The sequence below is a fragment of the Rhincodon typus genome, chromosome 28 (assembly GCF_021869965.1).
Source record: "Rhincodon typus isolate 14 chromosome 28, sRhiTyp1.1, whole genome shotgun sequence".
NCBI classification, from domain to species: domain Eukaryota; kingdom Metazoa; phylum Chordata; class Chondrichthyes; order Orectolobiformes; family Rhincodontidae; genus Rhincodon; species Rhincodon typus.
In genome coordinates this window covers 32364452-32387015 of record NC_063359.1, presented here as the reverse complement: position 1 = coordinate 32387015, position 22564 = coordinate 32364452, and the positions used below count along the sequence as shown (strand labels likewise).

At 41.6% G+C, this 22564-nt stretch overlaps 1 protein-coding gene across 6 annotated transcripts in view; it reads left to right on the top strand.

Moving 5' to 3' along the window:
* LOC109932714 (formin-binding protein 1) overlaps positions 1-22564 on the top strand; it is a 183920-nt gene that overhangs the window by 5052 nt on the left and 156304 nt on the right. For all 6 annotated transcript variants that reach the window (XM_048613504.1, XM_048613507.1, XM_048613509.1 and 3 more), the window contains exon 2: positions 6591-6706. In XM_048613504.1, coding sequence (XP_048469461.1) covers positions 6591-6706 — 116 coding nt within the window. The remainder of the gene's footprint in view (positions 1-6590; positions 6707-22564) is intronic.

Here is a 22564-nt window from a genome sequence, read left to right as displayed (position 1 = left end):
CCATGTGCCTATCCAAGAGTCGCTTAAAAGTCTCTAAAGTATCTGACTCCACTACTACTGCTGGCAGCGCATTTCACATGCCCACCACTCTCTATGTGAAGAGCCTACCTCTGACATCTCCCCTCTACCTTCCTCCAATCACCTTAAAATTATGCCCCCTCGGAATTGTCATTTCCGCCCTGGGAAAAAATCTCTGACTATCCACTCTATTTATGCCTCTCATCATCTTGTACACCTCTATCAAGTCACCTCTCATCCTTCTTCACTCCAATGAAAAAAGCCCTAGTTCCCTCAACCTTTCCTCATGAGACCTGCCTTCCAGTCCAGGCAGCATCCTGGTAAATCTCCTCTGCACCCTCTCTAAAGCTTCCACATTTTTCTTATAATGAGGTGACCAGAACTGAACACAAGATGTAACCCAAAAGTGAGCAGTGGATGCGTGATGCAACCCAATTAGCTCATTATTGTCCTCCAGAGCTTGAAATGTATTAACCAACCCAATTAACCTACTGGTAGCTATGATTTGTTATTATGCATTTGAGTTCATTACAACTGACCCCATTACAACTGAAAAGTGACCTACGTCACATGAACATAAAAAGTCCTATTGCCAAATAGTATTGGTACTTCAGTGTACTGCAAATTGTACTGAAGCTGTTGATTCATAAAGTCATACTCCACAGAAACAAGCCTTTCAGCCCAACTCGTCAATGCCGACCAGGTTTCCTAAACTGAATTAGTCCCATTTTCCTGCATTTGGTCTGTATCGCTCTTAAACCTTTCCTATCCATGTACCTGTCCAAATGGCTTTTAAATGTTGTAATTGTGTTAAGGTAACCTGCTAGAACACTTCGTATCTCTCCTGTTTAATGTCTTGTGTTTAGACAAATTGGAAAATGATAATTGAAATTTTCATCTTAACTCCCAATTTTGAATTTTATGCCTTTAAATAAGGCATCAATTTTCTCCAGATCCTCCTATCGTCTTTACAGTAGGGTCATGTAAAGTATTCTTCTCTTAAATTGTTATCTAACATGTACAAATACAATGGGCCGAGTCTTGCATTTTTTTGGAAATGTTCAAGTTGTGTTGAGTCTTTTTGAAGGATTTGTCGCTGTGAGACCTTGCATTTTTTTGCCATATCTTACCAAACTTGTCTCATTAATTATCTACCCTGCCCCTATAGTGTCTATCATGTCTGATTTCTCCCCATCTTATTATGCATCATTTCCAGAACAATTTGCCAGTTAGTAATATGCTGGTATCTCTTGCGTTCACACTATCTTTAAAAGCCCATTGTGCACGTTGACAAGCATTGTTGGTCCACAGCTGTGCTGCACTCTTACTGACATTTTGTCCTAGATTTGGCAGACTGGGAAATCAGTACCTTACTTCGTGGCCAAGTAGCTGTCGTGGTGTAGCTGTCGGTTTGTTGTCTACCATGATTCCAAGGGAGGGGGTTTGGGGAAGAATAATCTGGTGGTTATTTCACATATGGCCTTGATGTATGGAAGGGTGACTAGTGTCTCTGGACGTGTTGTGTCGTCCTGTTGTGGTCTGTTGTGTAGGTATTGACGGGCTATGCTTTTTGGGTTTGAGTTTATTTACTCAATGATTGTAAATAAGTTTAAAAACTGCTGGCATTCTCATGGAAGCTTAAATTGTAGGACTTGGTGTGAATGTCGAACAAGATTAAAAGTGTGAAGTGATTCATTTTGGAAGGTCGAATTTGAATGCAGAATACAGGGTTAATGGCAGGATTCTTGGCAGTGTGGAGTAACAGAGGGATCTTGGAGTCCACGTCCATAGATCCCTCAAAGTTGCTACCCAAGTTGATGGGGTTGTAAAGAAGGCATATTGTGTCTTGGCTTTCATTGGCAGGGGAATTGAATTTGAGAGCCGTGAGGTTATGCTGCAGCTCTATAAAACTCTGGTCAGATCACACTTGGAATATTGTGTTCAGTTCTGGTCACCTCATTATAGGAAAGATGTGAAAGCTTTAGAGAGGGTGCAGAGGAGATTTACCAGGATGCTGCCTGGACTGGAAGGCAGGTCTCATGAGGAAAGGTTGAGGGAACTAGGGCTTTTTTCATTGGAGTGAAGAAGGATGAGAGGTGACTTGATAGAGCTGTACAAGATGATGAGAGGCATAAAAAATAGTGGATAGTCAGAGATTTTTTCCCAGGGCGGAAATGACAATTCCGAGGGGGCATAATTTTAAGGTGATTGGAGGAAGGTATAGGGGAGATGTCAGAGGTAGGCTCTTCACACAGAGAGTGGTGGGCGTGTGAAGTGCGCTGCCAGCAGTAGTAGTGGAGTCAGATACTTTAGAAATTTTTAAGCGACTCTTGGATAGGCACATGGGGGATAGTAAAATGTAGGATATGCAGGATAGTTTGATCTTAGTAGGATAATAGATCGGCACAACATCGTGGGCCAAAGGGCCTGTACTGTGCTGAAAAAATTTGTAAAAATTTTTTTAAGATTAGTTTATTTGTTGGTAATGAAACTTATTTGTTGCTAACAAACTCATAAACAACATCCTCACTGGCATAAAGTTCACCGGGGAAGAGGAGAACAGCAAAAGACTTCGCTTCCTGGATATAATGGTCGAATGTGTGGCCAACGGTGAGCTTCAGACCAATATACACAGAAAGGCTACCCATACGGATCAGATACTGAACTACAATAGCAATCATCCAAATACCCACAAACAAAGCTGTATCAAAACACTGTTCAAGCGAGCTGTAACAGACTGCAGCAACCCGAAGCTACGCAAAGCCGAGGAACAATACCTATACAGCGTCTTTAGAAACAATGGTTACCTGAAAAGTTTAGTCCGTCGATACCTACACAACAGGAAGACACAACACATCCGGAGACGCTAGTGACCCTTCCATACATCAAGGACATATCTGAAATGACCATCAGATTACTCCGCCCCCTAGGAGTCATGGTAGCTCACAAACTGACAACTACTGATGAGTATAAAGGATCTGACCACCACAACTAACAGAACCAATGTTATTTACAAGATACCATGCAAAGACTGCCAAAAACATGACATACAGCAAGCCAGAAGGAAACTAGCCATCAGGATTCGTGACCATCAACTTACTACCAAGAGACACGACCAATTATCCCTCATATCAATACACATGGTCAAAGAGTGACTCCAATTTGACTGGGACAAGCCAAGCAAAGACACGCACAAGAATTCCTGGAGACTTAGCGCTCAAACCGGAACTCCATTAACAAACATGTAAAGCTGGAACCATATACCAACCACTAAGAAACAAATCCAGAAGTGATACCACCCACCCCAATAGACCAAGACTCAGAGAGAAATAGCAAGCAGGACAGAACACAGATGCTTCACTGGAGGCGCACTGATGATGTTACCGAGCATGGTGGCGAAACGTTTGCAAACAAACTTACCAGTTCGGCGAGCAAGTCAACAAGCGCATCAACAACCCGAGCTACACATCTTTTTAGCCTTTGTTTTTAAACCGTTTTATTGAAGTTTTTTGAGCTCTATCGCATTCCTAAACTTGAGTTATGGTTAAGCTGCCCCTTTAAATGCCACAAAATCCAACAGCCAGATGTAACCTCTGACTAATGTAAACCAAAGTAAAATTGCTGTTTAGTGTGTGGGAACTTTGTGATTAGCTTCTTTGTGAATTTCTAAATTCTTGTCAGTGAAAAGTATTATTGATTGGTGTTCTCTTTCTTTCTACTTCTCACAATTCAGATCATATGTCATTTGTGTTTCAGTTGGAGGAGGGAGGTGGAATAACAACCCATTGTACTTTATAGCAAAACTAAGTTGGTTATATTTGGTCGAAAAGGTTTATCTGGAAGTAGAGGTTGGAGAGGCAGATTCATCACATGGTGATGGGGGCATTTGCTTTAATTGATTCTTTGACTTGATGGCAAAATGAAAGGATTTGAATTCAAATGTGTGGCTATGAGACACAACAACCTTGAGCTTGAATGAAATGTATAATTCCTTTGTTTTTCAGTAGTTGAATGAAATACTTAGTGCTTTCACAATGTTTGCGTTGTAATATTAATATATAACCAAAATATGTTTGTGACACTGAACTACTGAGGGAAATCAGTAAGCGCAATACTTAGGCTGTGGATGTTGCATTCAACTCTTCGATAAAATTGATATCTTTTCTGGCACAATTGTAATCTCACTAACCTGAATGATCAGATTTTAAAGACAAGCTGTAGAGCATTGAGACAACCCAGAAGTCATGAGTTTGACCCTTGTTGGGTGGAGGGGATAATCAAAAGGGCAGCAAAAGAGAAGGAAAAAAACCTTCATAAGGCGTGTCGAAGGGACCTGTATTTACTGTGTGAATCTTAGTCATATCTTGTGCGTCTGGGACAACAATCTAGTGCACAAATTCCTTCATTGCCAATTTGATTTTACTCACATTATCACATGGTGTTTATGGAATGAAATCTTATTAAAGGCTTTGAATACATTGTATTTCATAAATTAGAATCTTTCTTTCTGTTGGAATTTGCATGATGCCCCCAGTTGTTCAATATTTTTGGTGATGGTTAATTTTAGTGTAATGTCACATTTTCGTCAAAAAGTAATTTGGAACAACTTAGAGTACACTGTTATGGTCTGTGTAGCTGGTCTCAAAATGTACTAGATCAAAAATATGACAGTCTTAAATCATTTGCCTTCCCAAATGCTATCCTACTTCACTTTGAATTTGCCAAAATAAATTCTAACATTCAGTTCATTTGAATTGTGCAGAAGTATTTGAATAAAACTGAAGGATTAACTTGAGCTTTTTGCACATGTTAAAAACATGAGAGATATGAGTATGTTGCTATGATGTTTGGAAGGGGTAGGGGGAAGAAACTACATCTAGTTTAATAATGGATCATTCACTGTAAGAGTTATTAGAACATACCGTCAGATTAGTTTTCTGCACGATCAACTGGAGAACGAAGACATACATCATGTCTTTTTAAACTTGTGGGCCACCTAGCCAGGCTTCTTTAGCATCAAGTTATGCTTGGAGTTATTGTTCAAGTAAGAAATGTTTTCAAACCAACTAAAGAATTCAGTGACATCATTAGTGAAGTCCTGAAGAACTGTTTTATAGTGGCAATTAAGTATCAAGATATAAACCTCATAAAAATCTGGTTACACAATTAGCTAAATTTCCACATTGCCTCTTCAACACATTTCACAACAAGATTCATTTCAGTGTGCTTCGACTTGACTCAATCTGCTATCCCTCTGACGTTTTTGGGAAGAGACGTTTGCACGTGTACTTGATTTAATTCTTCATTTGTGCATTGCACTGAAATGAATTTTGTTGATCCTTACTTCGTCTACTTACTAAGCCTTTTTTGAATCTTTTGTGGAATGTGGGAGTTGTCCATTCCTTATTTCCTGTTGGCTTCCTAGGCCATTTCAGAGAGCAGTTAAGAGTTAACCATATTGCTGTGGGTCTGGAGTGAGTTGTGGGCTAGAACAGGTAAGGATAGCAGACTTGCTACATTAAAAGATGGTAGTGAACTAGATAGGCTTTTATGACAAGAAATAGTAAATAATAATAACAATGATCCCCAATACAGAGACTGGTTTTCAATTCCAGAATTATTAATTCAATTTAAATTCTGCAAACTGCTGTGGTGGAACTTTGAACCTTTGGCCCTCGAGCATTAGACTGGGCTTCTGGTTCGCTAGTCCAGTGACATTACCACGATAACACTATCTCCCCAAATTGCTGATTGTAAACTGAAATTTCCATAAGCATACTAATAGTTTGTTTTCTGATCGTTAAAAGGGGAAAACTAAAGTAGTCATTTCATTTTAAATGAAAAATACTTCGATTCATAGACATTTACAATACAGAAGGCCATTAAGCCTGTAATGTCTGTGCCAGCCAACAAAGATCTTGCTATGTTATCCCATTTCCAGCTTATGACCCATAGCCTTGAAAGCTATACCAACACAGATTAATATATAAATACCACTTTAAGGTGACAAGTGTTTCTAACTCAGCCATCCTTCCAGGCAGTGAACTTCCGATTCCCACCAGCCCTTCATTGAAAACATTTCCCTCGATCTGCTCTGTTTTCTCATTTACTTAGTGCATTGTTGCCATCATGCTAATGGTCAATGTGTTTTAGAGTAACAAAAGAAATTGCCAGCTAACTGGAAGCCAAGACTTTGAGCTGTGGATCAAAATACTTAATATAGCGATCTGTACATCATTTTCTAGTGCATTGTACAGCATTCTATATTCCAGTGTTGTTTAGGAATGCAATATTCTACTGTAAGATTGTTCACATATCCAAGAAAGTACAGAAAATCATTTTTTAAAATTCTGTAAATTCTTTAAATATTTGCAAGACATTTGTGGTTTGATTGTAATTTTGAACTACATTATTTTGTTGCAATTTTTCATGTGAAGAAGTAAATAATGTAAAGCTAATGTATATATGATTTGGAAAATGTCATTGTGGGTGAGTGAAAATCTGTAGAAGTTTGAGAAAAGGCTTGAGACATCACAAGAAATATGATTTATAATTTTTGTTTTATCCATCAGGATCAATTTGACAACTTGGAAAAACACACACAATGGGGAATTGAATTTGTAGAGAGATACAACAAATTTGTTAAGGACCGGACAGAAATTGAGATCAGCTATGCAAAGCAGCTTAGGTGAGTATTATGAAAAGTAATGTAATCAATTTCTGATGTGGTAAATAAAAGATGAGTAATATATAAAGTCCATGGGGCTTGTGCTCTCAGTGCTTGTATCCACTTGGTATGTACATGCTTACTTCAACCTTTTTGTTGTTCGAAAGGTATAACAAAAAAAGTGCTTTTAATCATTGCTTTTAATTACTTGGGTTGCTGAACGATGATAAATAATTATTAAATACATACAACAAAAATACATTTACCTGTGACAGAGTGCATTTAAGGTATTTGCTAAAGTTAATGCCTGTGATTGAAATGGTATTATTGGACTAATCAGCAATTTCAGTTAGGCAAAATAAACGAGAAATGAAAGAATGTTCTTCATAAATTCAGTTTCTATGTTGAAAGAAATGGGATGTTTATAGAAAATGTTTTACAGCAGCTCTTTGAATTCAAATATTTGTAAAATTTAAGACAATATGGAGATCTGGACGCTGTTGTAAAAGGGTAATGATTTTATGTTGATTAATTATTAAACGAAAAATGTTGTTTAATTGCAACCAAAGACAATGGATTAATCAGATATACTGACATCGGTACAGACTGTATCAGAAAAAAAAAGTAATGTCTGGTAACAAACAAGTGAAAAGTAGGTTGAACATTTGCAGGTCTGTTCTCTAGATTTATAAGGAGCTATGTTTGATTTGATTAGGTTTATTGTTGTCACATGTATTGAGATTGTGAAAAGTGTTGACTTGTGTGCTCTGCAGGCAGATCGTACAATACAAAGTGCATCAAGTAGCAGAACAGACTGAATAACCTCCCATATTATTTTGAATACTTGGAACAACAATGCTGCTAGCCAAGTTGAAATTGGATTGTAGTCCAATACTGACATTGCCCTGAAGGAGGAAAGAAAGAAGCATCTAGGAACATATAGAATAATAAGGGGTTGATGTTTCCTGTGGTTCGGAAGTTGTGCCCAATAGTTCGATTTAAGCTCCTTGGAGGATAGATCTAATGGACAAGTTTCACTAGAGATCAGTCTATAACTGAAAAGTGCAGTTTTGAAGGGCTTATTGATTGGCCTGAGAAGCTAGCTCTATTAGAGAAAACAAAAGTAGTTGGAAATGTAACATGATGAAAAATGATATCTAGCAGTTCACCATGCCAATTGATGTTTAGTTATAACAGTATACAGAAATATTTTGGAGAGACAAAAGCAATGTTTTAATTTCAATATCGAACTTTGGCATGAGTTGAGTTAGAAATGGTAAGCAGAGATTTACTGGAGATTTTAGACATTTATGAATTATAATACAAGAAAGAAAACAACTATTCTGTTTAATAAGTTCATGACAAGGAGTCATGAGGGCTGATCTGCTGATAAAATGCACCCAGTCCGTACTGGAAGGAATGAATTGAACAGGAATATAATTTGGTAGATTCGTACAATATTCCAAAAAGAGTGGAACGAGAGGAGGCCTGATGACTGAAGAAAGGATAAAGACAAAAATTTTGTTTTCGTAATAAGTGGAAATAGCAGTCATGGACCCAAGTCTGGAACTTCAGGAGAAGTCTGTACAATAACGGGCACAGGAAGTTGAGGTCGATCTGGATACTTGGCAACTATTAGGTACCTGTATTCTGGCAGTAAGTGGTGAGGGCGGGCATGAAAGAGATAATAGACTGGAGTCCAGAGACAAAGGATTGGACTTAACGTAAAAACTGGAAGAACTGCGGATGCTGTAAATCAGGATCAAAAACACAAGTTGCTGGAAAAGCTCAGTTCTGGCAGCATCTGTGAAGAAAAAACATCAGTTAATGTTTCAGGTCCGGTGACCCTTGCTCAGAACTCCTTAAAACGTTAACTCTGACTTTGGCTTCACGGATGCTGCCAGACCTGCTGAGCTTTTCCAGCAACTTCTGTTTTTGTTGGATTTACTGTAGCTGGCTGCAATGGAAACCATGGTGGCCAGACCTACTTGACCATGACAGAGGCCTCACATCAGTTTTCTGCAGCATCAGAACCTCTGCCAGTTAAATTGGAGGGGTCCAAGCAGGCTCTATTCAGGATGGTTTGCAGAAAGCCACTCTAATGCCTTTGCCTCTAATTCCCTGTGTCCATCCCATCTTGTGACCCATGACCCCCTCTCACACTGACACACATTAGATCGGGGTTCCATGACATTCCAGGACCTGTGGTAAGTACAATGTCTCCAGCTTCCATGGTCTGTTGATTTGGCGACAGCAAAAAAAAAAGCAGGTCTTTGGCTGGCAGTTTAAGCAGTTGAGAGGTGAGCCATCAGATGCCAAATTGGAGAGCAGGCTGATGGTAGCCACAAATGCCTGAAGGATATCTGATTTGGTTGGGGCTTGGCCATGGAACTGAGAGAGCTTCCTACCATATTTTTCCTGCTGGTGAGTGAGACCATTCCCTGAAACAGTCTAGCCCAAAGTCAGAAGCATCATAGTGTGGGATATAGTTGACAGAAGTAGGGTGGTGTCAAATTTGAAGGCAGGGGAGTGAAGATCAGAATCTACTTTAAGGGTTAGGTTTTGAAAGCTATGTGAGGTGAGGTATTTCAAGAAAAAAAAAAGAATCCAGGCTATATGCAGGATCTGTGATGGGTAGGGGAATGAAGAAAAATGGTGATGAAGTTGGCATAGCCATGCAATCCAGATAGGGTGGATGAGTGCAGTTAGCTCAGGAGAGTGCATCTTTGGCAGACTGCAAGTAAAATCTATTGAACATGGTTGACTAATCTCAGGCTCATAGAACAGCTATTGTGAACAAATCAAGATGAATTAAAATTCAAAGAAAGGTTAGCAACCTAGTCTTCAATGTGGTCTAGTGAATAAATCTAGAATTGAGGTAGAGAAGTTCTAGAATTTGAGAAAAGATCAGGTGCTTATACTGAGGAAAACAAAGAGCAAACATTGATAGGCTGTGGATCATCCTAGTAGTTAACTTGTAGTAGAGTTCAGTGCATCCATTATAAGAGCTGAGGGGCATAAACTTAAACAATTGTGGAGTGGAGATTGACAGAAGAAGGTTAAAGACAGACAATAGGTGGCTGAGGACCAAGGTGAATAGAAAGAAACATTCCACTCAGAATTTCTTTGCAGATAGCAAGCCTGTGATAACTCAGCAAAATTTAGTTTATACCTTCTTTAATATGTACTTGTTTTGCAGTCAAATCTGAAGACTGATACTGCCCTGTCCATTTAGGTGTTCGCTTTTAAATCAATGAGTTAAAGGGTTGTCAGAAGTGCAGACCTGGATGATTTAAAATAGAATAGATAATATGTATGAAAGTGCAGAAATAGAAGGCAAAAGTAATGCATTGAAAAGCCTCAATAAATACAGTGAGAGAAAAAAATACCAAAGAACTGCAGATGCTGGAAATCAGAAATCACTGACAAAACTTAGCAGGTCAGGCAGCATCTGTAAAGAGAATGCAGAGCTAATATTCCGGGTCGAGTGACCCTTCTTCAGAACATATTGTCGCTAGGAAACAGTTGGTTTTTATGCTGTAGAAGGATAGGGGAAGGAGTAAACAATGGGTGAAGGTGGAGGCCAGAGAAAGAAAAACAGATAGGCAGACAAAGGTCAGCCTGAGAGAATGAAGAACTGCTAATGGGGTTGTTAGTGGCTGACGATGGGTTGTTTATGATGGCAGTCCATTAAGTTATTTAACTTGATATTGAATCCAGAAGGTTGCAGGGTTCCCAAGCAGATAATGAAGTGTTGTTTCTCCAGCTTGTGCTGCAATTCGCTAGAGCAAGACAGCGAACTCAGTGATGTGTTGAAATGGAACTGGAAGCTCAAGGCCATTTTTGTGGATGAAATGTAGGTGTCCTGAAAACCAGTTGCCCAGTCTGCGCTTAGCCTCCCTAATGTAGAGGTGAGCAACGAATACAGTAGTCTAAATTGAGTGAAATGCAGGTAAAAATCATTGTTTCATCTGGAAGGTGTGTCTGGGGCCTTGGGTAGTGAGGAGGGAGAAAGTGAACGGACAGGTGTTCTGTGATTGCATGGAAAGGTGCCATGGGGGTATGGGGAGATGTTGGGAGTGGAGGAAGAGTGGACCGAAGTATCCCTCTACAACTACCTTCTGTCTTCTATGGCCAAGACAATTTTGTATCCAACTGACCATGGATACCACGTGACTTAATATAGTGCATCAGCCTACCATGAGGTACCTTGTCAAATACTTCAGTAAAATCCATGTAGACTACATCCACTGCCCTACTCACATGAATCATCTTCATAGCTTGAATCATCTTCAAAGAGCATGATCAAATTTGAGACAAGGCCTCCCTCACACAAAACCAGGCTGACTATCCCTAATAAGTCATTTTTTCCCCAAATGTGAGTAAATTGTGTTCCTAAGAATCTGCTCCAATAATTTCTCTACCACTAATCTAAGACTCACTGTCCTATAATTTCATGGATTGTCCCTGTTGCCTTTCTTAAATAAAGGAACAACATTGGCTATGTTGCAGTCTTCTAGGATCTCTCCTGTGGCTAAAGGGTATACAAAAATATCTATCAAGGCCCCAGCGATCTCCTCCCTCGTCTCCCTCAGTATCCTGGGATGGATCCCATCACCCCCTAGGGACTTATCTACCTTTAATGTTTTTCAAGATGCCCAAAGCCACCACTTACTTAATAGGCATGCCCTAGAATTTCAAAATACCCCTTCCTAATCTTATCATCTTCTACCCTTCACCTTGGTGAAAGCCAATGCAAAGTACTTAATTACAGACCTCACCCACTTCCTGTGGCTCCATGCATAAATTCTCTCCTTTGTTCTTCAGTAGACCTACCCTTTACCTAGCTGTCCTCTTGCTCCTAATAGGTGTATAAAATGGCTTGGGATTCTCCTTAATCTTACTTGCCAAGGATGTTTCATGGGCCCTTTTAGCTCTCCTAATTCCTTGTTTAAGTTCTTTGCTGCTTCCTTTGTATTCCTCAAGGGCCTTGTCTGGTTTCAGTCTCCTAAACCTTACTTACACTTCCCTTTTATTTCTGGTAAGATAGAAGTGGGGCTTGTTTACTCTGTCTGCTTTTCATTTCATTCCTCTTTTTTTCCTGTCTTCTCGTTTTTTTTTTCTCTTCTATTTTACTTGCCTCCTGTTGAAGAGCTCATCGACATCAGCGAGTAGGCCCAACACGGACTCGCGGCAGTCATCGATTGGGCCCAATGCAGACTCGTGGCATTTGGCCAGTGAGCCCAGTGCAGACTTGTCGTGGCGGTGTCAGAGAGAGTTTGTGTTCCTGGCGACTTCCGCATTGATAAGATAGTCCTAGTGCTGACTCATGGTTGCTGTGGTAGAGGCGAGTTTGCGTTCCTGGTGGCATGTGTGTCCAGTGCAGATTCATGGAGATGGCGGTGGTGGAGGCGAGTTTGGGCCCACTATGAGACCCTGCTGCATTGGTGAGGTTGGTCTGAAGCAGTCCACGTGTCAAATGTGGATTTACCCTTGAACAACTGCCCCCAGTTTAATTTCTCCAGTTTGTGCCTAATGCTATTGTAGATAGCATTCCCCCAATTTAGTACTTCAACCTGAGGATCAGTCTTAGCCTTAACCATAATTATCTTAAAACTTACAGAATTATGATCATTGTTTCTAAAATGCACTCTAACTCAAACTTCAAACTTCAGTCATCTAGCCAGGCTTATTCCCCAATACAAGTTCCAGTACGGCCCCTTCCCTGATTGAATTATCCACATATTATTTCAAGAAACCCTTCTGGATACATTTAACAAAGTCTGCCCAATTAAGTCCCTGGCACTGAGGGAATCCCAGTCAATATTGGAGAAGTTAAAATCCATGACTACGAGAACGATATTTTTACACCTTCCATGATCTGCCTATATTTCCGTTTCTAAATCCTGCTGGCTATTAGGAGGCCTATAGTATTCTCCTAACACAGTGATTGCATCTTTTTCATTCCTGAATCCTACCCATATGGCCTTACTGGAGTGGCCCTCCAAGATGTCTTTGCTTATTGCAGTTGTGACATTCTCCTTAATCTATAATGCAAATACCCACCTCTTTACATCCCTCTGTATCATGTCTGAGACATCTAAACCCTTCCTTCAAACAAAGTTTCTATAATGGCTAGAACATCAGGGTTCCATACACTAATCCAGGCTCTCAGCTCATCTACCTTACCTGTCATAATTGTTGCATTAAAATAAATGCACTTCAGACCTCCAGTCCCAGCATGTTCATTAACCTGGCCCTGCCTGTTCTTTCAAATAGACTTACATGATTTAACCACTTCCATCTCAGTCAATCCACAGTCTGACCTACTGCTTTGGCTCCCACCCCCCACTGTCACACTAGTTTAGTTTTAACCTTCCCAAGTGACATGACAAACCTCCCCTTCAATCTAGGTGCAACCCATCCTTCTTGCACAGGTCCCTCATTCCCTGGAAGAGATCCCAGTGATCGAGTTAAATATTCTTAATATTTATTCTCGGAGTAATTTTCTTAAATCTTAAAATAAATTTGTGAACATATCAAGACTTAAAAGAAACAAAATACTGGAAATCTGAGATCTAAACCAAAATTGCTGGAACCATTTGAGCAGATCAGTTAACATTTGTGAAGAGAGAAACTGATTTAATGTTTCAGGCCTGTGACCTTTCTTTGAAAGTGGAAAATGATGTAGTTTTACATATTTTAAGCAAATTGGAGACCAGGAAAGATGGAAACAGCAAAAAAAAAAGTTCTATGATTGAGTGCATGACAGGAGTGATTTAACTTACCAATAGCATAACAGTACAAGATTAAAGGGCAATGATGGAACAAATGAGTCTACAACTGATGCCAAAAATAAGAGTTGAATCATAACGAGTACCTGCTGTCAGAAAATTTGGGAGCACTGTTTATGATCTGAAATTATCAAAACTAATGTTGAGTCCAGAAGGCTTAAGGCACCAATTCAAAAATGGAGCCATGTTCCTCAAACTTCGCTTGAAGTAATGCCACAGCCTCTTCCAGCAGCTCAGCCTTCTCTTTAGAGAAACTTCAATCTTACAAACAATTGTGTTTTTGTTCTCCAAAATTGCCTTAAGTTTCATCATTTAACTGAATAATATTAAGATTCAAGCTTTAAAAATGAGTGAATGTGTGGATGGAAATGAGGATTAATCATTCTGGCATATCAGTGAATAATTATTTATTTCTCTTATCTTCTGTTGTACATCAGAATTTTCACTTGATTCTCTGTGCACTTAGCTACAGGAGTGACTTGTGCTTGCATGTGCTCAGTAGTTGATCCGTCATATTACACTGTGGGTAGTTGACGAATCTCAAACAGGGTTTGGTGAGATAATTTGATGAACAGGAATAGATTTTTCTTGGGATTCATTTTAAATGTATCCCATTGTTGATATTTGTCATAGTTTGTGACTGAGGACTGCAAAGAGACCAAGAGTTGCGACCTGTGTGGGGAAGCAGGCCTCCTCTACATGAACTGCACAACACCGGGTGCCACGTATGCATAAATGGCCAGAAGTGACAAATCAAGCAGTTTATCCCAAAAGAACAGTAAGGTGCCACCCTCCAATAATACAGTTGAGAAAAGGGATAGTCAGAAGGAGGATAAGTCTTGCAGAAGAAGAGAGGAAGTTGCTTCAGAGAGCGATTTAAACTGAATCTCTACCTGTGAATACAAAGTCAGTGGAGGAGGTGGCAGTGGACACCTGGGTTATGTGGCAGGTGGTGAGGAGAAACCTCAAAAGAACAGTGCTTCAATCATGCAGGGATACCACAGGCCAGCAGCAGACTGAAAAAAGACAGCTGCACGAATGACACACCAGTGACTCCTCTTCTGATGAAAACATGTGGGAGGATGGCTGTAAACAGAGGATGGGGCAAAGCACCAGGACTGGGGAGGTGATGAGCGCTAACCAGACTGGAAATGCTGGACATTGTGAGGGACCAGGCGAAATCCCATCTCCTGATGTTGGGAAGGATGCAGTTCCCAGCACATAACTCTGAGCAACCAGGAGCAGTGATGCTCTGCTCTGAATCAAGAGCAGAGCATACCAACAGGTCTGTTTGTTTCGAAGCACAACATGAAACCAAACTTTCCAGGCTTCGTCTTCACCCTCGCCCTGATACCTCACTGCTGCCAAGATGCTTCAGTTTGCCCACACTTCAACCAGCAACAGGACCGTATTTAAACCTTTTACTGAACAGTATGGTGATCTAAGAATCATAAAATTGGATTGAAAGTTGCCAGCATAACATGCGTAGCGTAAAAGCTGCTACGCAGTATATCTCTGTTGACTTATGTGGCGACTGTCAAAATGGACCTCCTGTTTCTGCAGGAGTATGGGATGCTACACCCCAACAGCTCCAGGAAATGGAGCTTGTGGACCCACAGGCCGTTGATTTGTTTGGGCGTAATGATTGCCATTCCTCTGGCCTGCGTATTCTGCTGCGAGCAGGCACCGCCCACCATCTCTGAAGGAGTTGATGGGCAGTATTTAGTCATTGTGGACATTATATACAGAACGGCTCCCCTGAGACTAGTGAACATGTACACTCCAGTAGTAAAGAGAGAGAGGCTGTCCGCTGTTGCAGGTGACATCCAGGCTGGTTATTCTAGTTGGTGACTTCAACTGCGTCCTTAATGCTGCGGAATGATCTGGAGGTGCTGACAGCAAACTGGATGCCACATCCAGATTCCTGATGGAAATTGTTAAAAATGCCAAACTGAACAATGTCTTCAGTACCCCTGCAGACGCAGCACAGCGGTGATACACCTGGTCATGGTCAGATAGGTCTGTTGGCTCCAGCATGGATTTCCTGTTTGTGTTTTGAACATTTTTGGCCAGATCCTCCAACGTCAAGCTGATGTTCTTCTCTGACTACTGCCTTCTGCTGGTTGACTGCCATCTGCAGAATGACCAGCAGGCCGGCAAGGGAACGTGGAAGCTGAATGTGAAACATTTGACCCCAAAAAGCGTTGAGGAACTCAAAAGAGAGTCTTTGAGTCTCCAACAGGCTGGTGGGAAACAGTCAAGGAGAACAAGAGGTTCTTTATTCTCAAAGGTGTTCGGAGACCGAGAATGACTAGCCAAACTTCAGGAAAGCATGCAGAACCTACTTCTGCTGCAGATGATGGAGGTTAGTGTTAAGGAGGATGTCCAGGAAATGAAGAGCCCGCAAGCCTCGCCCTTTGCATCGGAGTCCTTCAAGATAATTCTTCGGTCCAGGGTCCGCTTCATGGAGCAAGATGAGACGTGCTCACGATCCTTCTTCTGGGAGTGTGCAAGGGGAGCTCTGTAATCAGCAGCCTGAAGGAAGAAGTTGGCTCGATAATGTCATCTCAGTCTGACATCCTGAGGGTCAGCAGATCCTTTTATGCCAGATTATATGACATAGCACAGCCTCCCAGTTGTTCCCATCCTCTGTCACAGAGGTCTTAGACAACAGCATACAAGAGAGCCTGGACCAGTCGTTAACCTTCAATGAGCTGACTAAGGCCCTCGAGTCCTTTTGAGAAGAGTAAAACTGCCGAATGTGATGGTCTGCTGGCCATCTGCATATCTATATAGTCACTGCAGGGAGAAAAGAAACAGTGAAATTTTTCAAGAGCTTTTCTACAGTTGCAAGAAACAAAAGCACTTCCTACTTTTGCAGTTGTTAATTTTGAAGTGCTGAGAGGGTCTGATAACTGAACAGACCCTCCATTATACTGTGGCATAAAAACCTTAGACAGCAGTCTTCCCCAATGCACCATGGCACCAGCTGTCTCAGGCTTTCATGCATCCCTCAGCATGTACTTCAGGCCCTTGGCTTATGGCAGTCTACAACAGTATCAAGGTCGATACGTAATACTGGAAGACCAAAGAGCGTCTTTCACTGTGTTGATTGCCCTCCAAGGTGCAGTCCATGTTTGTCTCACCATGCGTCCAGGGAACAGTCCGTATAGCGCAGAGTCCTGTGTCATGGAGCTATTCAGGACAGACTTCGACAAAAGCCATTCCATCTCTCTCCAGACCTTCTTTGCAAAGGCGCAGTCCAGAAGATGAATGACAGTTTCTTCACCAGCGTAGCGTGCAGTACCACACAGTGTCATTAAAGGATTTGCCATGCAGGGTCCTTGTCGCTGCAAGCCAAGCTATGGCTTGGTGCTTGTTGGAAAGTTCTGGTGATGAGGCATTCTGCTAAGTAACTTTCACAGTCTGCTCAGGGAACCACGCACCAGGATCCATACTCTATTTTTCCCACGGAGTCTCTAAGATATTATGTATTGACCAGTGCCTGATGGACTTTTGGTTAACATTGTTTTTCATTGAAAATTTGTCCACATGGGACAGGTGATACGGAATGGTCCAAGCACTTGCAGCATTCCGCAGCAATGAGGCCAGACCATCCTTCGCAACCCTGGGGATGGGTACAACCTTCGTATGCAGTGACACTTGGCGTTTGCGTACCAAGGGTCTACGCACAGCTTGATGCGGCCGCACACGAAGGTGGGCATCAAGAGAGTGGTGATGGGTACATCCTCCCAGGCCTTATCCAGAGCTTTGTATGTGGTGTCCCTGCAGACACAGTCCACATTTGCCCTCAAGATAAAGTGGGTGACTGTTAAGGCGTAGACTTGGGAATGGGTCAGATCTGAGCAGTGCTTCCATGAGCCCAGTTTCTGCCTCACCTAGGTGATATGCCCATCCTATGTTTTTGAGCATGCCCTGGCACCTCCAAACCATATTCCCAACACCTTCAGGTAATCCATTCTGATAGTGAAAGGGATAAAGTTCCCAAAGAAAGTAACCTCTCTCTTACCTCGATTTACCTTGGCTCCTGAGGGCATTCGAGTCTGTGCACTGACTGCGAATCCCAGCAGAAAGTGGTGCCATCATCAACGTCCAGGCTTGGACTTCCAGGCCTTCATTGCCTGGAACAGTCACCCCTGTCAGGCTCACATCCTTCACCCAGCAAAAGGTTCGATACAACACACAAACAAGACAGCAGAGAGTGGGCAGCCTGTCTGACTCCAGATAAGATCAGGAAAATTTCTGATTCTGTTGATTGAAAATGCACTAACGATGTTGGTGTAGAGCTGGTGGATCCAATTATGGATTCCTACCAGCCAGAAGCAAACTATTGTACACCATTAATTGTATAAACCCTACTTTTCTTGACCGTCGCATCAACGTGGGTGAACCAGGGCAGTTTGTTGGTGACTATCACTCCTAGGTGCTTTATGCTGTCTGACCATCTCCACCTGAGCCCCATCGATGTTGATAGGTGTGTGCCCTCCACCTTGCATCCTGAAGTCAGTGACCAGCTGTTTTATTTTGCTGATGTTGAAGGAGTGATTGTGTCATCTTTACACCATACCACCAAGCACTTTATCTCTTTTTTTTCCTGTATTTCATCTTGTCATTGTTTGAGATCCGACGTATAACTGAGGTGTCGCCAGCAAACTCGTAGATGGAGTTAGGACAAAATTTGGCCACACAGTCATGTGTACAGGGAGTATGAGTGCACAGCCTTGCTGGGTGCTGAGGATTGATGTGGAGGGGGTGCTGTTGCCTGTTCTCACTTGCTGCCTGTGGGTCAGCAAGTTGAGGATCTGGTGGCAGAGGGCGGAGCAGAGACCTAGGTTTTGGAGTTTGGTTGGAGATTGGTTTGTTTGGAGTTATAGTGTTGAGGACAGAGTTGTAGTCAATGAGTGGGAGCCTGACGTAGGTATCCTTGTTAACCAGATGTTCCAAGGATAAGCGTAGGGCCAGGGAGATGGCATGTGCCGTGGACCTGTTGTCACAGTAGGTGAATTGCAAGGGATCAAGGCAGACCTGATATAAGCCATGACTAACCTCTTGAAGTCTTGTCTTGCCTCTTAACACATTGCTACTTCAGTGAGAACTTACAAGTTCACAGCACCTCTGGCTTGACTTGATTTTCAGCATAGCCAGAAAGATAGGCAGCCTGTCATGTTTGTCAATATTGAACAGTTAAAGGGGTGATGATGTTGCTGTACAGCACTGTGCTGTGTAAATGTCACACTCACAGCATTTGCCAGCAGATTACATGGCAAACCCCTGCAAGTGCTTCGATCAAATTGCTGAAGCTGAAAGTCAAAGGGGTCAGTCCTTAGTCGAATGAAGTAGGACTGCAGTCAGTCAGGACTTGTCACAACAATCTGTCAAAGGCAGCATTTGATCTCCGTACAGGGGGTTGGCCATGATCAGTCAAGTGCTTGGTGCAAGTAGAGTCTGTGGCTCCATGACTCTGCAGTCCAGGGATTGGACCACAGTCAGTCCTTCAGGTCAAGACCAACCAGTTTGGGGACACTAGACTGGCTATCAGTCACGTAGCTGAAGAAATATCATTCCTGTAGCTGCCATTCTCAGTTGGATCTGTCCTCAATAAATTAGTCCAAGGCTGGGGGATGGTCAATCCTAGAGATTTGGGCAGTAAACATTAAGTGCGATTATCAGGGCCATCCCTGCTGTGTCATGAAAAATGGGAAACTCGGATCTGAGATGAGAAAACAGAGTGCTGGAGAAACTCAATGGGTCTGGGAGCATCTGTGGAGATAGGAACAGCGCTAATGTTTTGAGTCCAGCATGACTTTTTTGGAACTCAGTTTTGTTTGTATCTCAGATTTTGAACATCTGCAGCATTTTTGTTTTGACAGATCAGGGATGTGTGTCATTATGCTGTGACACAGAGAGATGATGACAATGAAGGTGGGCAACTCCAAAAAGAAGGGTGAAATCTGATATAGTATTGGAGGGTAAAGAGTACTTCAAGAGGGGAGCTTTCCCAAGTCCCCACCTCTCTGGCTTCAGTGGGTGGACAGTGGTTATCGATAGTGGGTGTGGCATTGACGTGAACCAAGGGCCGAGGAGGAATAGTGACTATGAAATGTTTTTCAGGAAAAATTCAGCTAATCATTGATGTCTGCAGCCATTTATTTGCATGCACTTTGGTTACTGTGTTTCTTTGCATTAAGTAGAGAATAAAAGTATTTTGTTGGCTGTAAAGCAGTTTCGGCTTCCCACCTTATGAAAGGCATGATATAAATTAATTCTTCATGCTTGAATTTTGCTCTTCCCTGTGGGAATTCAATGGGTGGTCAGGGATTTTATTCATTATTCAAGATAATTAAACTAAAGTCTCCTTAATTCTAAACTCCATCTATTTGGGATAATATTTAAATTTTATTTAGGATGGAAAAGTGAACACTGAATATTAATGTATTTCAGACTGAAGATCATAATATTGAAACAAAATGAACATAAATGAAGTTTGTGCATTCTTATGTTGTCTGTTCCCATACAATCTTTGTAATTGTATGGATTCTGCAAGAAAATGTATGCTTTTTGTAAAAAATTGATACAACCTAAATCAGTTCATGGTGACATTGTAACATCGATTGCTGATCACTCTAGAGAAGCATCTGGTGTTGCTTTGCAGTCCTTACTAAGTATTGTTGACAACAAGGTGCGGGGCTGGATGAACACAGCTGGCCAAGCAGCATCATAGGAGCAGAGAGGCTGACGTTTCGGGCCTAGACCCTTCATCAGTTTGAACCTTTAAATTGGTGACAAGTGATCGGTACAATTTGTTGAAAGTTCATGGGCACTAGTAGGTTTTAGACTTTATTGAGAAACACCTACTTATTTAATATCTGATTGGAAGCCTGTAGTGCAAGATTACCAGTATTTTGATAATTGATTGGTTTTTAGTATTAGGCACTGGTATTAGGGTTTGTGCAATTCCAGTTACAGAAGACTGAATTCAATGTACTGGCTATTGCATTTATATTGGTAAAACTGGTTTTTCAATGCCCCAAGAAGGAATATTAAAATGAGGAGATCATTCAGCTGCTTGAGCACGCTGTATCATTCAATTAGACCATTGTTGAACTGTACCTCAGCTCCTGTTTTTGCACCTTTGCTCAATATTCTTTGATACCCTTCCCTCTCAAAAATCTTTTAATCTTGAAATCTCCCATGATGTAAATATCCTTTTAGGAAAGAAGATTCAAGACTTCTACTATTCCTGGTGTGAAAACGTGTTTCTTAATTTCTGTCTTAACATGAAAATTAAAATCAGGTCATCTATGTCCTCTTTTTGTTGATACCCCCACTTGAAAACAAGTTCATCTATCCTGGCAATTTTTATAACATTTTTAACACCTTGATCAAAGCAGACCTCAATGTTCCAATGTAGTGCAATACAAATTCATTTGTAATCTGACCGTATATTTTTAACCCTCCAGACCCCAGTATCTTCTGATGAATTGTGTTGCACCCATAACTTTGTTCTGAGATGCTATGTCCAGTATCCATTATTGAATACTGTACTCCATGTAGGGGTCAGGACAAGGGCTGGAAACCATTAAAGCATTAATTTCAGTCCCCTTCAAATATAGGACTACATTCCATTGCTCTTTGTGATTGTGATTGTTTTTTGTGTCTTGCAGGACATTCTAAAGAATTATGTACCAAAACTCCCCAATCCTTGCTCCTCAACTTTCCTCATTTCTCACTGAAAAATACTTAAATACTATTTCATTTGCTGCATCTTGTTCCTGTCAAGGCTACTCTTTACTGAATTTTATTTCATCTACAGACTTAGATGTACAGCCCTCTTCCTTCATCCATGTCATAGAGGTATGCAACACGGAAACAGACCCTTTGGTTCAACTCGACCGTGGCGAACAGATGTCCTTTATAAATCCAGTCCCATTTGGCCCATATCCCCCTTAAACCCTTCCTATTCATGTATCCGTCCAGATGCTTTTTAAATGTTGTTATCGTACCAGCCTTCACCGCTTTCTCTGGTAGCTCATCCCACCATCTGCATGAAAATGTTGCCCCTTAGGTCCCTTTTACATCTTCCCGTTCTCACCTTAAAACTCTGCCCTCTAGTTTTGGATTCTCCCATCCTAGGGAAAAGACCTTGGCTATTTAACCTATCCATGCCTCTCATGATTTTAAACCTCTATAACGTCACCCCTCAGCCTTCAACGCTCCAGGGAAACTAGCCCCAAACTATTCAGTCTGTCTCTTATAGCTCAAACCCTCTAACCCTGGCAGCATCCTTATAAATCTTTGCTGAACCCTTTCTAGTTTCACAACATCCTTCCAGCAGGGAGACCATGCAGGCAGTACTCCAAAAGTGGCCAAACCAATGTCCTGTACAGTCACAAAATGACCTCCGAACTCCTATATTCAATGCACTGACCAATAAAGGCAAGCCTACCAAATGTCATCTTCACTATCCTGTCTACCTGCACCTCCACTTTTAAGGAACTATGAAACTGCACTCCAAGGTCTCTCTGTTCAGCCACTCTCCCCAGGACCTTACCATTAAGTGTATAAGCCCTGCCCTGATTTGCCTTTCCAAAGGTCAGCACCTCACATTTATTTAAATTAAACTCCATCTGCCACTCCTCAGCCCATTGGCCCATCTGATCAAGATCCAGTGGTACTCTGACGTAACCTTCTTCACTGTCCACTAGACCTCCAATTTTAATGTCAACTGCAAACTTACTAATCATACCTCCTGTGCTCACATCCAAATAATTTATATCAATGACGAAAAGCAGTGGACCCAACACCGATCCTTGTGGAACACTGCTGGTCATAGGCCTCCAGTCTGAAAAGCGGCCTTCCACCATCACCCTGTGTCTTCTACCTTCAAGCCAGTTCTGTATCCAAATGGCTAGTTCTCCCTGTATTTCGTGTGATCCAACCTTGCTAACCAGTCTGCCACGAGGAACCTTGTCGAACGCCTTACTGAAGCCCATGTAGCTCACGTCCACCACTGTTCCCTCATCAATCCTCTTCATTACTTCTTCAGAACAAAATCAGTCAAGTT